The 16,346-nt window shown below is 34.3% G+C and overlaps 1 protein-coding gene across 10 annotated transcripts in view; it reads right to left on the bottom strand.

Moving 5' to 3' along the window:
• KIAA0586 (KIAA0586 ortholog) overlaps positions 1–16,346 on the bottom strand; it is a 113,370-nt gene that overhangs the window by 69,640 nt on the left and 27,384 nt on the right. For all 10 annotated transcript variants that reach the window (XM_042943360.1, XM_042943357.1, XM_042943353.1 and 7 more), the window contains 6 exons: positions 14,993–15,220; positions 13,860–14,034; positions 9,181–9,378; positions 7,528–7,715; positions 4,244–4,351; positions 2,989–3,069 (listed from right to left, as the gene is read on the bottom strand). In XM_042943360.1, the coding sequence (XP_042799294.1) occupies positions 2,989–3,069; positions 4,244–4,351; positions 7,528–7,715; positions 9,181–9,378; positions 13,860–14,034; positions 14,993–15,220 (978 nt within the window). The remainder of the gene's footprint in view (positions 1–2,988; positions 3,070–4,243; positions 4,352–7,527; positions 7,716–9,180; positions 9,379–13,859; positions 14,035–14,992; positions 15,221–16,346) is intronic.

Genomic DNA, 16,346 nt, shown 5'->3' with positions numbered 1-16,346 from the left:
TGGGAAATAGCTGATAATCATTAAGCTTTCTTGAGGCAGCTAGGTGATATAGATGAAGAGAACACTGTACTATACAATAATAACCATAATTTTAAAGTAATATATATTTATCTAAAAAGTAAAGGGAAGTTTCTCAAAGCACTGTAACATAATATTGATGGTCAAAATATACTCAAACCATCAGGAACACGGCAAGGATGTGTCCTCTCCCCAGTCCTTTTCAACACTGTACTAAGTCCTTGCTAATACAAATAGACAATAAAAGGAAATAAAAGGTATTGGGAAGGAAGAAATAAAACGATCTTCGTTTGCAAAGGAAATGATTGTTTATGCAGACATTCTATTGTCTACGTAGACATGTCTATATAGATTAATCTATTTAGAACTAGAAGAAAAAACAACTCCTGGAACTAATTATTGATTATAACAAGTTTGCAGGATACAAGGTCAACATAAAAATATCAATCATTGTCCTATATGCCAACAATGAACAAGTGGAATCTGAAATTAAAAACAAATACCATTTGGGGCGCCTGGGTGGCTCAGTCGGTTAAGCGTCCGACTTCGGCTCAGGTCACGATCTCACAGTCTGTGAGTTCGAGCCCCGCGTCAGGCTCTGGGCTGATGGCTCAGAGCCTGGAGCCTGCTTCCGATTCTGTGTCTCCCTCTCTCTCTGTCCCTCCCCCATTCATGCTCTGTCTCTCTCTGTCTTAAAAATAAATAAAAACATTAAAAAAATTTAAAAAAAAAAAATACCATTTACATAAGCATCCAAAAAAAACAAAAAACAAAAAGAAATACTTTAGAATAAATCTAACAAAACATGTACAAGAACTATTTGAGGGAAAGTACAAAATTCTAATGAAGGAAATCAAAGAAGAACTAAATCAATAAAGAGATATTATACTATGTTCTTAGATAGGAAGACTCAATATTGTCAGGATGTCAGTTATTCCCAACTTGATCTATATATTCAAAGCAATGCCAATAAAAATCTCAACAAGCTATTATGTGGTTATCAACTGACTCCAAAATTTATATGGAGAGGCAATAGAACTAGAATAGCCAACACAATATTGAAGGCGAAGAATAAAGTTGGAGGACTGACACTATTCAACTTTAAGATTTACTATAAATCAGTAGTAATCAGGGGCGCCTGGGTGGCGCAGTCGGTTAAGCGTCCGACTTCAGCCAGGTCACGATCTCGCGGTCCGTGAGTTCGAGCCCCGCGTCAGGCTCTGGGCTGATGGCTCGGAGCCTGGAGCCTGTTTCCGATTCTGTGTCTCCCTCTCTCTCTGCTCCTCCCCCGTTCATGCTCTGTCTCTCTCTCTGTCCCAAAAATAAATAAAAAACGTTGAAAAAAAAAATTTAAATCAGTAGTAATCAGGAGAGTGTGGTATTGATGAAAGAACAAAGAGAAGAATGGAACAGAATAGAGAGCCCAAAAATAGAACCACATAAGTATAGTCAACCGATCTTTGACAAAGGAGCAAAGGGAATACAATGGAGCAAGGATAGTCTTTTCAACAAATAATACTGAACAACTGGACACCTACAGGGAAAAAAAATGAATATAGACACAGACTTTATACTTTCCACAAAAATTAACTCAAAATGGATCCTAGACTAATTGTAAAACACAAAACTATAAAAGTCCTAGAAGAGAACATAGGAGAAAAATGAGATAACTGCAGGTATAGCAATGACTTTTTAGATATGCCACCAAAGGGGTGATCCATGAAAGAAAAAATCAGCTGGACTTCATTCAAATTAAAAACTTCTGCTCTGTGAAAGACAACATCAAGAGAATAAGAAGACAAACTGCAAACTAGGAGAAAATATTTGCCAAAGGACAAATCTGATAAAGAACTCTTATTCAAAATATACAAAGAACTCTTAAAACTCAACAATAAGAAAACAACCGAATTTTGAAAATAGCACTCATCAAAGAAGATATGCAGATGGAAAATAAGCATATGAAAAGGTGCTCCACATCATATGTCATCAGAGAATACAAATTAAAACCACAATGAAATACCACTACATAAAATCTGGCCAAAATCCAGAATACTGACAGCATCAAATGCTGACAAGGATGTGCAGGTGCTGGTGGGAAATGGTACAGGTGCTGGTACAGGAAAATGGTACAGCTACTTTGGCAAACAGTTTAGTGGCTTCTTATAAATCTGAACATACTTTTACCATACAATCCAACAATCATCCTCCCTAATATTTACCCAAAGGAGTTGAAAACTTATGTCCACACAAAAATCTGCACACAGATGTTTATAGCAGCTTTATGCATAACTGCCAAAACTTAGAAGCAACCAAGATGTCCTTTAGTAGGTGAACAGGTAAATAAATGTGATATATACAAACAATGGAATATTATTCAAAACTAAAAAGAAATAAGCTACTAAGTCATGAAAACATGGAGGAAGCTTACATGCATATTACCAAGTAAAAGAGGACAATCTAAAAAGGCTACACACCATATGATTCTAAGTATATGACATTCTGGAAAAGGCAAAACTATGGAGACAATAAAAAGATCAGTGGTTGCCAAGGATTGGACATGAGTCAGGAAGGAAGGAACAGGTAGAACACAAAGGATTTTAGGGCAGTGAAAATACTCTGTATGATACTATAATGACGGATACATTTGTTCAAGCCCATGAATATACATACATCATCAAGAGTAAACTCTAGGGTAAACTATGGACTTTGAGTGATTAAGATGTGTCAGTGTAGGTTCATCAATTTTAACAAATGTTCCACTCTAGTGGGGGATGTTAATAGCAGGGGAGTCTATGCATGTGTGGGGGTAGAAGGTATATGGGAAATCTCTGTACTTCCCTCTTATTTTTGCAGTTTTAGTGAACCTAAAACTGCCCTAAAAAATAATAATAATAGTCTTTAAAGAAAAGATAATCATGTAAAAGAATGCTGGTAGAAAAATAATTTCTCATGGTTTCTAAGTTTTGTTACCTGTATGATATCAATTACTTCATCAAAGTTCGTTCCTGGAAACTTCACCTCTTCTTCATCTACCTTCATAAATTCTGAATTCTAAGAAAACATTTTTGAAAATATTTTGTTGTGCTTAATATATTTTTAATTCATATATAATTTATCATATTTCTACCCACAACATAAACTTGTCATTTCATGGTCCTATTTTTAAATTTTAATATCCTGTTTAGAATTGATTTCATTAAGTAAATGAAATTCAAGATAGTCCTCAAGCCATCAAATTTCATCTCAATAGCTATCAAAAATTAAATATAAGTTTCTGTCAATGACTCCACCAACAATGCAATTTAAGTCAATTGATAAAGTTGATAGGATTGTAATTTCTCTCCTAGAGTTAAACAAAGTGTTTATATGTTAGATATATAAGTACACATATATACACATTCACAAAAAGACAGATACAGAATCAAATAAATTAGAAAGATAGTTATTTTACAAATTTAGCCTCTAGGCTTCACTTGATATAATCCAGTCCCCAAAACCATATTAGCTCCTTCCTGAGAGCAGAATGATAAACAGTCGAAAAAATTATTTGTAATCATATGTTTTAATAAACATCTGGTGAAAAAAATCACTGATGAAAAAATTCAATTAGGCATAATTGCCATTTAGGGTCAGTTCTATTTTACTATTTCGGATCGTGAAAAATTGTTGGTGTTCTCCCTCTCCTTAAAATTGTATCCTTGATGACATTTGCTTACAATAGATGAAAGCTGGGGGAAATTACAGTATTATTTCACTGTATAGTAAAGTTAGAGCTTCATTATTCAATAGCAAATAAATACTAGGGAGAAATGCCAATTTTTGCATCGTATCAACACTATATTGAAAAAGCAACATCCCAAATCATGAACTCCAAACGTGACTATGAATTCACATTCAGGAACCTATAATTTAATTCCTTGTTTAAATCAAGTTTCTTCTCCAAAGAGATAGAAATCTTCTATTCATATATGAGAGTCTTACAACTTAAGTTACACATAAAAAGTTACACTAAGGATTATCACTTTCACAGTGTTTATAAACACAAGGATCTTAAAACCAACTTCCTTTTTCAAGTTCATCAGCAATTCCAGATTAATTTTGAATCCTTTCCTTAAAACCGAAATTATTATAATAGATTATAATTATAATGGGAGACTTTTCATGGAATAATATTAAACTCCATAGTCAGATATTACTCAAAACTAGAAGATAAATTTCTGAATACCTGTATCCAGGTTTTCAGAGGAGGACATGCTTCTTTGGGACTAGTCAGAGATGAGTCGACATCAGCACTACCATTCGAAATGCTATCAATATCCACGTTGGGTAACACCTGAAACGGAACATAACATCCAGTTTATCATTTTGACTCAAATATTTGTCAATCTATACATTAATAACATATACTTTTTATTGTGAAGTCAATGGATGACAAATTTTTTGAGTTATGAAAGCATATTTTACAAAATTTAGAAAATAAAGGGGAACACACAAAATCCTACTATCTTTATTTTTTTAACGTTTATTTTTGAGAGAGAGAGAGAGCAAGCAGGAAAGGGGCAGAGAGAGAGGGAAACAGAGAATCCCAAGCAGGCTCCATGCTGTCAGCGCAGAGCTTGACATGGGGCTTGGACTCATGAACTGTAAGATTATGACCTGAGCTGAAATCAAGAGTCAGATGTTTAACCGACTGAGCCACCTTCAAAATTCTAACACCTTAAATTATTTTCACTCTTCCTTTTATCTTTTTACTATGTACTCATGTATGGCTAAAATCTAACATAGTTTCATTTCTTTTTTTTTTTTTTTTTAATGTTTGTTTATTTTTGAGAGAGAGGGAAAGAGCACAAGCAGGGGAGGGGCAGAGAGAGAGGGGGACAGAGGATCTGAAGCCGGCTCTGTGCTGACAGCACAGAGCCCTGCAGAGCTCAAATTCATGAACTGTGAAATAATGACCTGAGCCAAAAGTTGGACGATTAACCAACTGAGCCATCCAGGTGTCCCCAAAATAATTTCATTTCTGATTTCTCATTGTAATTAAAGTCATAAGCACCTTTCTTGATTCCGTAGAATCTTCATAATTATATATTTTTTAAGTTCATTTTTTTATTTTTGAGAGAGAAAGAGACTGCAAGCACAAGTTGGGGTGGGACTGAGAGAGAGGGAGAGAGACAATCCCAAGCAGGCTCTGTAACAGTGCAGAGCCCATTGTGGGGCTCAAAACCACAAACTGTGAGATGATGACCCGAACTAAAATCAAGAGTTGGACACTTAACTGACTGAGCCACCCAGCTCATAATTATATTTTAAATAACTGTGAATTTCAACAAATATACATGCCTTAATTATTTAACCACTTTTCTGTTGGCAAACATTTAAGATATTACTAGTATTTCCACTATTATACATATCACCATAAAAAACTTCTTCATACATACAGGGTTTTTTTACCCCTAAGCTTTGAATTATTTCATTATGCTAGATAGAGACTAGATTAAATTCCGGAGTCACTAACCATAAATATTTAAAAGTCTTGGTAATTAATGCCAAAATGCAACCCAAACAAGTTCTATTTAATGTCATCAAAAACAGGGGTGCCTGGGTGGCTCAGTTGGTTAAGCAGCCGAGTTGGCTCAGGTCTTGGCTCAAGTCATGATCTCATGGTTCGTGAGTTTGAGCCCCGCCTGGGGCTCTCTGCTGACAGCTTGAAGCCTGGAGCCTGCTTCAGATTCTGTATCTCCCTCTCTCTCTGTGTCTCCCCTACACACATTCTCTGTCTCTTTCTCTCAAAAATAAACATTAAAAAATTAATGTCATCAAAAACATAATTATGTTTTACCGCTTTGTCCAATTAAATAATATAATTGTTTAAGTAATAAGTTTTTAAATGGAAGTATATCATTGTTATTTTAATTTGCATTATCTTGGTGACCAGAAAGATTGAAATTACTCATTTTCTTGGTTATAAACTGTATTTCCTTTTCTGTATTTATGTTCTTTGAATATTTCCAGATTTGCAACTGCTTTCTTATTAATTTATGCAAGTTTTCAGATTTAAAAATTGATCCTTTCTAGCATATTCCTTTCATCTATTCTCACTGTAGTTTTCCTTTTTGTATCGGAATTTTTTACATTAACTTCAGTTTTAGATTTTATAGATTCAAATCTATTCTTTTATCATATGTAGGTTTTCTTTTCTCATATTCAGACTTAACTTTAGCCTTGATAAAAATTCCATGCAATTATCTTCTAATTTTGTTGTTTTTATGTTTTACAGTTATACTTTCACCTATTGCCTATTTAGAATTCATGTGCCATACAGTAAGAGGTTAGAGTCTTAAACTGATCTATTTTCCACATTGTTAACTAATTATAAAATATTCCGCTTACAAGAATCCTATTGCCCACTGATACATGAAGTATCTACCACAGACTAGACTCTTTTTTTAAATTTTTTTTTATTTTTTTAAGTTTATTTATTTATTTATTTGACACAGGGCTAGATCCCACGAACTATGAGATCATGACCTGAGCCAAGATCAAGAGTTGGACACATATATGCTAACAAACTTGGATGTAAATTTAAAAAATAAATTAAATAAAAATTAGAAAAAAAAAAAGAGGACACATAGCTGACTGAGCCACCCAGAGCCTCTCTTTTTTAAATAACCAAAGCTATTATCTGAAATACTTCGTTATACAGGTTCAAATATCAAAATGATCCTTAAATCTTAAGTCATTAAATAGTATCAAGTCATTACATAATCATTAAGTAATATCAAATAAAATAATATATCGAATCATTAAATAATATCAAACATCAAAATGACCCTTAAGTTCAAACTAAAAAAAACAGACAAAAAAATAAAACTCATGCCTTGTGATGGGGCTTTTTAAAATTACAATTTGACTTAAATTATATATTAACTTAGGAAGAATGGAAACTTGAATAATTAATCTTAACATATAAGTTCCCTTTCTATTCATTCAAATCTTGTATATATTTAAAGTCATACTCATTCTTTTAAAATTAATTATAATACACTCTTGAACTGTTCCCTTTGGAATATCATCATGTCACCTGGATATGAATCACTAGTTTAGAACAAGTAGCTTAAATCATGTAGAACAAGGATCGAGATATCATGTTAGTATCATAGTTTTAAAGAACAAAAGGCCCATGATGAAAGCAAATTTTTCACGAAGCAATGTAACAGATTTTAAGTGCTAAATTTTCTTCCCTTAAAATTGTCTATTCATGGGGCGCCTGGGTGGCTCAGTCGGTTAAGCGGCCGACTTTGGCTCAGGTCATGATCTCACGGTCCATGGGTTCGAGCCCCGCGTCGGGCTCTGTGCTGACAGCTCAGAGCCTGGAGCCTGTTTCAGATTCTGTGTCTCCCTCTCTCTGACCCTCCCCCGTTCATGCTCTGTCTCTCTCTGTCTCAAAAATAAATAAATGTTAAAAAAAAATTAAAAAAAAAAATTGTCTATTCGTGCACCCTGGCATACCTGTACGGTAAGCTGAGGAGGATCCTTTTTTTCTGACTTCATTTCTATAACTGCAATGTTAGGTTTCTTTACTCCAGTTTCCGTTTTTCGAGATGATGGAGGAATAGAAGTAGTCACTGTTACAGGGTGTGGCTTGTTTACAATTACTCCAGTGGGTGGCATGGAATCACTATTACTTTGGGTTTGTCCTAAAGAGTTTGGGGAAGAGATGCGTCGACCATTTCAGAAATAAAGGGTAAAATCAAATACGTAACCTGGATGTTTATGGCTGAATTCTCATCTAAAAACCGAGTGCTAACTGCAGTCATCTCTCCTTCTATTAACATCACCGTCAACATACTCACCATGGCTTCCCTTCAGCAGTGACTCACATTTACCAGGCACCCATATGTGCCAGACACTTCACATACACTATCTGGCCCTCAAAATAAGCCTAGGAGGTGTTCATGTTATCCACATTTCACAGTTGAAGAAATAGGTTTAGAAACAACAGAATTGGTCAAAGGTCATACCTGTTTATAAGTGACAGAGCTACGAGTAATATGTAGTGCATTACATCGGATTACTTTTATTCTCAAATCTTCATAGAGCAACCATGGACAGAAATAAAACCAACAATAAAATACTAGTGATTGACTACCAATAAATAGCACACATACCCACTATTTGGTAGTTATCACAGCTGTCAGAAACTTAGCTTTCACTTCAAAAATTCCACTTATTTCCTACATTTCAAAGTAAAGAGGGACAATACAGTACATTCTTTAGAAGCGTAGACTCTTTATAAAGCCAGACTGACTGGGTTTGAATCCCAGCTCCACTCAAGTTATGTGGCCTTTGACAAATTACTTAATTTCTCTGTGCCTTGGTTCCTTCATCTATAAAACTGGTATATTACCATGGGTTTTACAGGGTAGATTAAATAAATTGGTATATATAAAGTGCTTACGTCTATAGCTGGCACACAGCAAGGATTAGCTACTACATTAACAGAAGGCATGTTTGAACAGGCACAGCTACCAAGGTGACATGTCACTAACCCATAATATCATAAATGAAAAATTCCCTCTTATGTTGGAAAATGTCCATATTTAAATCATTCAACAAAATTAAGAAAGAATAGCAAGGACACCAAAGAAAAAAAACTGCTAACTATATTTTAAGAGTTAGTGTGGGAGCAAAAATGATGTGTTAAATTTTTACAGTCATGAGTCTGAGAGACCTCAGATAGGTAAATAACCAACTATTGGCCTAGGAGACACAACCACACAATTTTTACTTACCACAGCCTAGTTGAAAAGTACATAAAACTTACTTTAAAGTACTTCACCTAACACATGACACTGAACTACTTAGAATGTTTGAATTCTTTAATTATTATGAATATCTAGAACATATCTAAACATTTTATTGCTTTGTTTCATCTATAGCAATGTACTATAAAATAGCAAAGGAATGTTTCCTGTGAATGAAACTTTGGTGAGAGCCCATTATTTCAGAGACTGCTATTATACAAAATAAGACACATTCTGAGGCCCTACCCACAGATACAACACATAGATGAAAAGGCAAGGGACTATCACGTCATTTTGAAAGTTCTGCCACTGTTGATAAGAATTTAAAATTTACCCTGTGTATTTTGTTGGGACTTACCTAAAAGAATAGCCATAGGAATTAGGTGACCTTCCAGTGTACCTGAAAGAGTAGGCATTTCTCTGCTTGGGCTGAACAAGTAATGCTGATCACCAGGAGGCAGCATCATAGGAATGGAGTGTTGCGATTTAGAATCCATTTTCACAGGTTTCATTGCATAAAAGTCAGTTTGTGTTCTTATTGACTTTACTTTAGTGCCTATAATAATTATCAATGGCAGATACTTTAAAATATTGTTCGAACATATACTATCCAGCCAGCTAGAAATACAGATCTTTACAGAAAGATCTCCTTCTATATAATAAAGTTACAAGGCTCCCAAATAGAAGTAACATATAAACCAGGGGTTGGCAAAACCTTTTTCTTAAATGGCCAGACAGTAAACATTTTAGTCTCATGAGCCATGCAGTCTCAGCTACATGTCAATTCTGCCACTACAGCATGAAAGCAGTCATAGGCAATGCACAAATAAATGTGTGGCTATTTCCAATACTATTTATAAGAACAGGCAGCTGGGGGTGCCTGGGTGGCTCAGTTGGTTAAGCGTCTGACTTTGGCTCACATCAAGATCTCATGGTTCATGAGTTTTGAGTCCGTGTTGGGCTCTGTGCTGACAGCCTAGAGCGTGGAGCCTGCTTCAGATTCTGTGTCTCTCTCTCTGCCCTTCCCCAGCTGGTGCTCTGTCTCTCTCTCTCAAAAATAAATAAACTTTAAAAAAAAAAACAAAAAAAAGAACAGGCAGCTGACTCGCAGGCCATGGTTTCTGAACCAATGAATATAGGTAATAACTTCTTAAACTACTATGACAAGATAGATTCAATGACTAGGAAAAAAATGTTGAGTAAAAGATTCAGAATATTCAGACTGTATTATTTATTTAACCCATTACATATTTTCCCTTATGGGTACAAAAAAGTTAATGATCATATTTGGAATTGGATTTTTTTTCATCTTCTCATTACATCTTTACTCATGACATAATTCTGAATAACCAGCCTTTAACCTTTGAAATTATGTACAGATAATCAAATTATATACCTATTAAAATCTATAGGAGTCAATATCATTATACACTTTTTCTATTCCTATGTATGAAAATCTATAGACATTAAATCCTGAGTTCTTTTTTTTAAGTTTTTTTTTTTTTTTTTTTTTTTTTTTTAGTAATCCCTACACTCATCCTGAGGCTTGAACTCACGACCCTGAAATCATGAGTCCCATGCTGTTCCAACTGAGCCAGCCAGGCACCCCTAAATCCTGATTTCTTAAAAAATTAGAAATTTGTCTGATTTCTACAGAACCTGAGGAAAGTGAAGAAAAGTAAAAGTATAAAGGAAAATAAACTATTTTCTAAATAAACTCCTGACATTACTACCTTTTTTCTTTTAATATGGGAGTAATTTTATGCATCTGGACTGTTAAACATAGATTTATGATCCTAGGAAGAAACATTTTAGTACCACATCTATATTTTTTTCATTCTGTTGTCTAGTATTCATTTATTCAATTAAATGAATATTTTTCTTGAATGTTCATTTAAAATTTTTTCAGCATTTTATATGTTAGGCATTGCCCCAGACACAGGAAATAGAGTAATGAATAAACCAAACGTACTCACTGAGTTTACAGTCTAGTAAGGAAAACAATCGATAAGCAAATAAAAATATAAAATCAGACATTTTCCTAAAGAAGGCATACAGGTGGCCAATAAACACATGAAAAGATGCCAATATCATCAGGGAAATGCAAATCAAAACTAGAACAAGATTATCACCTTACACCTGTGAGATGGCTAAAATAAAAACACAAGAAGTAACAAGTAAATGTGGAGAAAAAGGACCCCTCACGCACTGTTGGTGGGAATGTAAACTGGTACAGCCACTGCGGAAAACAGTATGCAGTTTTCTCAGAAATTTAAAAAATAGAAATACCATATGATCCAATAATTCCACTACTGTATATTTTATCCAAAGAAAACAAAAACACTAATTCAAAAAGACAAATGTACTCCTGTATTTACTGCACCATTATTTACAATAGCCAAGATACAGAAGCAACTCAAGTGTCCATTGATAAACAAGTGGGTAAAAAAGATGTGGGGTGTGGGGTGTGTGTGTGTGTGTGTGTGTGTGTGTGTATGTGTATATATATATGTATATATATATAGTGGAATATTATGCAGCCATAAAAAAGGGATGAGTTTGTGCTATTTGAGAAAACATGGATGGACCTAGAGGGTATTGTTTTTTGTTTGTTTTTTTTTTTAACGTTTATTTATTTTTGAGACAGAGAGAGACAGAGCATGAATGGGGGAGGGTCAGAGAGAGAGGGAGACACAGAATCTGAAACAGGCTCCAGGCTCTGCACTGTCAGCACAGAGCCCGACGCGGGGCTCGAACTCACAGACGTGAGATCGTGACCTGGGCCGAAGTCGGACGCCCAACCGACTGAGCCACCCAGGCGCCCCTAGAGGGTATTGTTTTAAGTGAAATATCTCAGAATGAGAAAGACAAATACCATATGATTTCACTCATAAGCAGAGTCTAAAAACAAACACATAAACAAAAAACAGAATCAGACACATAATAACACAGAGAATACACTGATAGTTTCCAGAGAGGAGGTGGACAGGGGGTTGGACAAAATGAGTGAAGGGGAATGGGAAATACAGTCTTCCAGTAATGGAACAAATAACTCAGGGGAATAAAAGGCAGAACATAAGGAATATAGTCAATGGTACTATCACTGAGATGTAACAGGACAGATGGTAGCTACACTTGTGAACATAGCATAATGTATACACTTGTCAAATCACCATGATGTACACCTAAAACTAACGTAACATTGTGTGTTAGCTACGCTCAGAGAAGAAGAAGAAGAAGAAGAAGAAGAAGAAGAAGAAGAAGAAGAAGAGCAGCAGCAGCATATAAAAAGCAAAAGGAAAAAGGGGCTCCTGGGTGGCTCAGTCGGTTGAGCATCCAACTTCATCTCAGGTCATGATCTCGTGGTTCGTGAGTTTGAGCCCCGCGTCGGGCTCTGTGCTGACAGCTCGGAGCCTGGAGCCTGCTTCAGATTCTGTGTCTCCCTCTCTCTCTGCCCCTCCTCTGCTCACACTCTGTCTCTCTCTCTCTCTCAAAAATAAATAAACATTAAAAAAATGTAAAGATTTAAAAAAATAAAAAGAAAAAAATATATATAACATCAGATTGTGAAAAGTGCAATTATGAAGAACAATAAGGCAGGGCAAGGGTACATAGAGGTACAGGAGATCGATTTTGGATAGGATGGTCAGGGTAGACCTCTCTGAAGAGCTAACATCTCAGAGGGGAGATCCAAAGAACTGCAGGAGTAAGCCATGCACATTTCTGAGGGATAAGCTGTCCAGGTAGAGAAAATAACAGACAGCAAGACCCGCAGATAAGCATGTTTCTACAGGTTCAGTCACTTCTACCATTAAAAGGGTAACTTAATAAAATTATTTTTGGAATTTTAAGTATTTTAAGACTTCAAGTTACTTTTTGCAATGGCTTTCAAAAGCCCAAATATAAGTTAATAGCAAAGTCCCAATAAAGAAGAGGAAATAGGGTAAATATCATCCATAAGCTATATGCTTTACTAAATAACACCAGTAGGATTTCTAGATAAACTGACACCCTATATATGATCACCTAACCTTTAGAAATGAAAGGAACAGAAAACTAAAGCAAAGCCACAGCTCCAACTTCCAGAAAGGGTAAGAAACAAAACTGAGCTGGTATCCACTAGTTATCATACTGCATATTGTTGAAGTCGCTTACTGGCTGCTAAAGTACAAGCTGAGGCACTTCAAAATGTAACCAAAGTCAACAGACTCAATGTTTAATGAAGAGTTATGTTTAAATACACTAGTGAAATGGCAGATGTGAGTCAAAACATACAGTAGTAAGTGAATTTTTTTTAAGTTTATTTATTGTGAGACAGAAAGAGAGTTAGTGTATGAAAAGAGGCGGCAAAAGAGAGAAAGAGAAAGAGAGAGAGAGAGAGAGAGAGAGAATCCCAAGCAGTCTCCGCTCCATCAGTGCAGCACAGAGCCCAACATAGGGTGTGATCCCACAAACCACGAGATCATGACCTCAGTGGAAATCAAGAGTCAGATACTTAACTGACTGAGCCAGAGGCACCTTTGAAGTTCTTTTTGGTGGTATACAAAAGTACTAAAACCTTTTTTTTCACCTTTACTACCTAAAGTTCTTTGAGAATAAAGAAAACTGCAAAAATGCCGATAAGCACTTTTATGATAATAGACAGCTGCTATTCTTCTTTCAGAAAGAACGGGATAGAACAATGCCTTCAAGGAAATGTCTACTTTCCCTAGATTATAATTTAAATTGTTCAAGACATCATCCCATAAATGCAAATTTTATCATGCTTTGTATGAAGCTACCACTTAATCCTGTCTTGTCCCACTTACTCCTATCTTGTGACTTGAATCTGATCTACATTTTTTCCCACTTATTTGTATTTTATGCCTTGAACTGGTCTATTTCTTCTTACTCTCTTAGAAGGAATTGTTTTCCATCCCTAAACATTATATAATTTGAACTGTATTTAGGAATGATAAAAAAAGAAAAAACTAACTTTACGTATTAAACTGATAAAATAAAAAATGAAGTTTACCACAAAAAAATGAGGTTCCTTACCTTTAACTTGCTCTATTACTTTTGGTCTCTGGGGTTTGGACTTAGGAGATGGAGAATTAAATCGGAGATACGGTCCTTTTTTAAGAGTGCTGCGATGGCCCTGATAAATTGGTTTTCCATAAATTTGTAACATATAATCCTCATCTTGTATCACTGTGGTTGCTTTTAAAAATCCCTAAGTACACAAAGTTATTCGACTCACCAAAAAAATGGTTATCAAACACATCTCATTTTTCTAAAGCTTTCTTTTGTCACTTTCGTATTATAATAAGAATGACCAGGTCAGAAAAGTCCTCTACTTTAAATGGCTCTTAAATTCTGTGTATAGTTTTCACACTACAGCTTTAACATTTCAGGGTTTTCAAAGGCATAAAAATTAAGTATAAAAACCATCCACTCAAAAATCATAAAGGTTCTTATACTACTAAGCATATTTTCAGCACCAAAAACTAAGGTTTAAATACATTTTATATAAGTATAAATATATACATTCAATCACAATAAGATAACATAAATCATGTCTTTAAGTGATTTTCTACATTCCTAATCCTGTCTTCAATCATAATCTAAATGCCACAATAAGGTAGCATTTACTAAATTAGATCTACTAGGTGCTAAGCATTGAATTAGATGCCTTATTAATGTGCCCAACAATCCATGTTTGGCATTAAGAAAGTTACAGCCTAATTACAGCAGCCAAAAACGTTCCCTCTGTAGCACTGAATATCATACCTCACAACCACTAGGCACTAGACATATTTGTTAAACTGAAAAATAAACAAAAAATATGTATATTCATATAAATACGTACAAAGATGAAACCTAATTTTTAGTACCACAAACTAGAGAATCTAACGTTTGGACCAGATGATCTCTAGATATACCTGCTATAACTAAAATACTATGATTCTAAGTGTGAGATCTAAGAAGGAGGGAACTATGTATTTTGTGCACTGCTTTTCCACATTATGAATATCCAAAATCTAAATATCAATAGTTTAAAGATAGTTTACATTTATATAGTCTTTCATATTTTTAGTTGCATTTTAATATTTGCTTTATTATTTATAGCTTAAAGGAAATGATCAATTATAATGCAATATTCATGTCACAAAATCAGAGTAGGATCTTACTTCTTTTCTCTCTTTCTGTAAGTTTGAAGCAGGAATGTTCCTCATGAGTGGATTTCTAAAATGCTCCTCTTTTTGTTTCTGAGAATGTTTTCTTTGAATTATAGAATTGTTTGCCGTTTTGTCTTGTATGTTAGTTTTAACATCTTTACTCATATTCTGAACTTTCTTGGTCCTTTGATTCTTCTGATCAAATCTCTTTTGTTCATAATCTTTTCTTGACAGTTCATCCTTAACATAACCAAAATTCAAATTACTTAAAATCTATCCAAGAAGTGGTTTCACATCTAAAGTATTAGAATTTATTTTCTATTATAAAAATATAATTTAGCAGATTTAAATGCTTTATAAATTAATTATATTGCCTTATATATGAATAAAAACTCTCTGGAAGAATAAGGAAAACCAAAAAGACTGGTGCCTTATGGAGCAGGGGGATGAGAAATAGATGAGGTACAAGAGTAGGAAGGCAGCTTTTCATTACAAATCTTACATTTTTTGATGTTTGAACCATAGGACTATAGTAAATGTTCAAAGAGTTAAATTTAAAAAATAAACTTCAAAAAAGTAAACAACTTCGTAATACAACTCTGAAATAAGTATTTATAAACTAAAATCACTTGAAGATTTGAACATACTTTGTAATGAATTCACAGTATTAGTATAACATACATTGCTAGCTGTCTACACAGCTAAAACTAATCTCCTAATCTTCTATTAGTTCAATTTTTTTTTGTGCATCATATAGATAATATCATTTCTTCATAACATTAGAGATATACATTCTTAAACAACAAACTTTATAAATACGTTTTAGCATTTATTGCTGTGGAAACCGAACTGACACTTCATCTTGCTACCATTGTGAGTAAGCATATACACACATCTTACAGTCAGAAAAAAACACTTTGCACCCCAAGATGAAAATAACAGGATTACCTTGTCTACTTATGCCCCCTCAAATATTTAAAATTTTAAAAATTTCCTTTAAATTACTTAGCCTCTAATGAAAACAAGCTCTAATTGATTTTTGCAGTGCTAATGTCTGAAAATACACTGTGAGCTTTGGGAGGTGAGAAAGTAGGGCCTTTTTCATCTGGAACTGACTCCTGTAAACTTAGAAACCTAAGAAATCTTGTGTAGTATTTTCCCTTTAAATAACTTTGGTGTTTTTACTTTGTCAAGTCAATGCTTCTACATCTGTGGTCTCGAAATGTTTTTGTAAGTATACTTTTTTATTTCTAAATGCTTTTGCTAAATTTTCTTTCAAATTGCTCATATTTTCGTGATTGTCCAACAATTTTCCAGATAAGAGCTATATAATTTACGAGAAAAAGCACTTGCTAATAAGTAAAAT

The sequence above is a fragment of the Panthera leo genome, chromosome B3, assembly GCF_018350215.1.
Source record: "Panthera leo isolate Ple1 chromosome B3, P.leo_Ple1_pat1.1, whole genome shotgun sequence".
NCBI classification, from domain to species: Eukaryota; Metazoa; Chordata; class Mammalia; order Carnivora; family Felidae; genus Panthera; species Panthera leo.
Note: the sequence above shows the minus strand (reverse complement) of the source record. Positions and strands in the feature narration are given on the sequence as shown.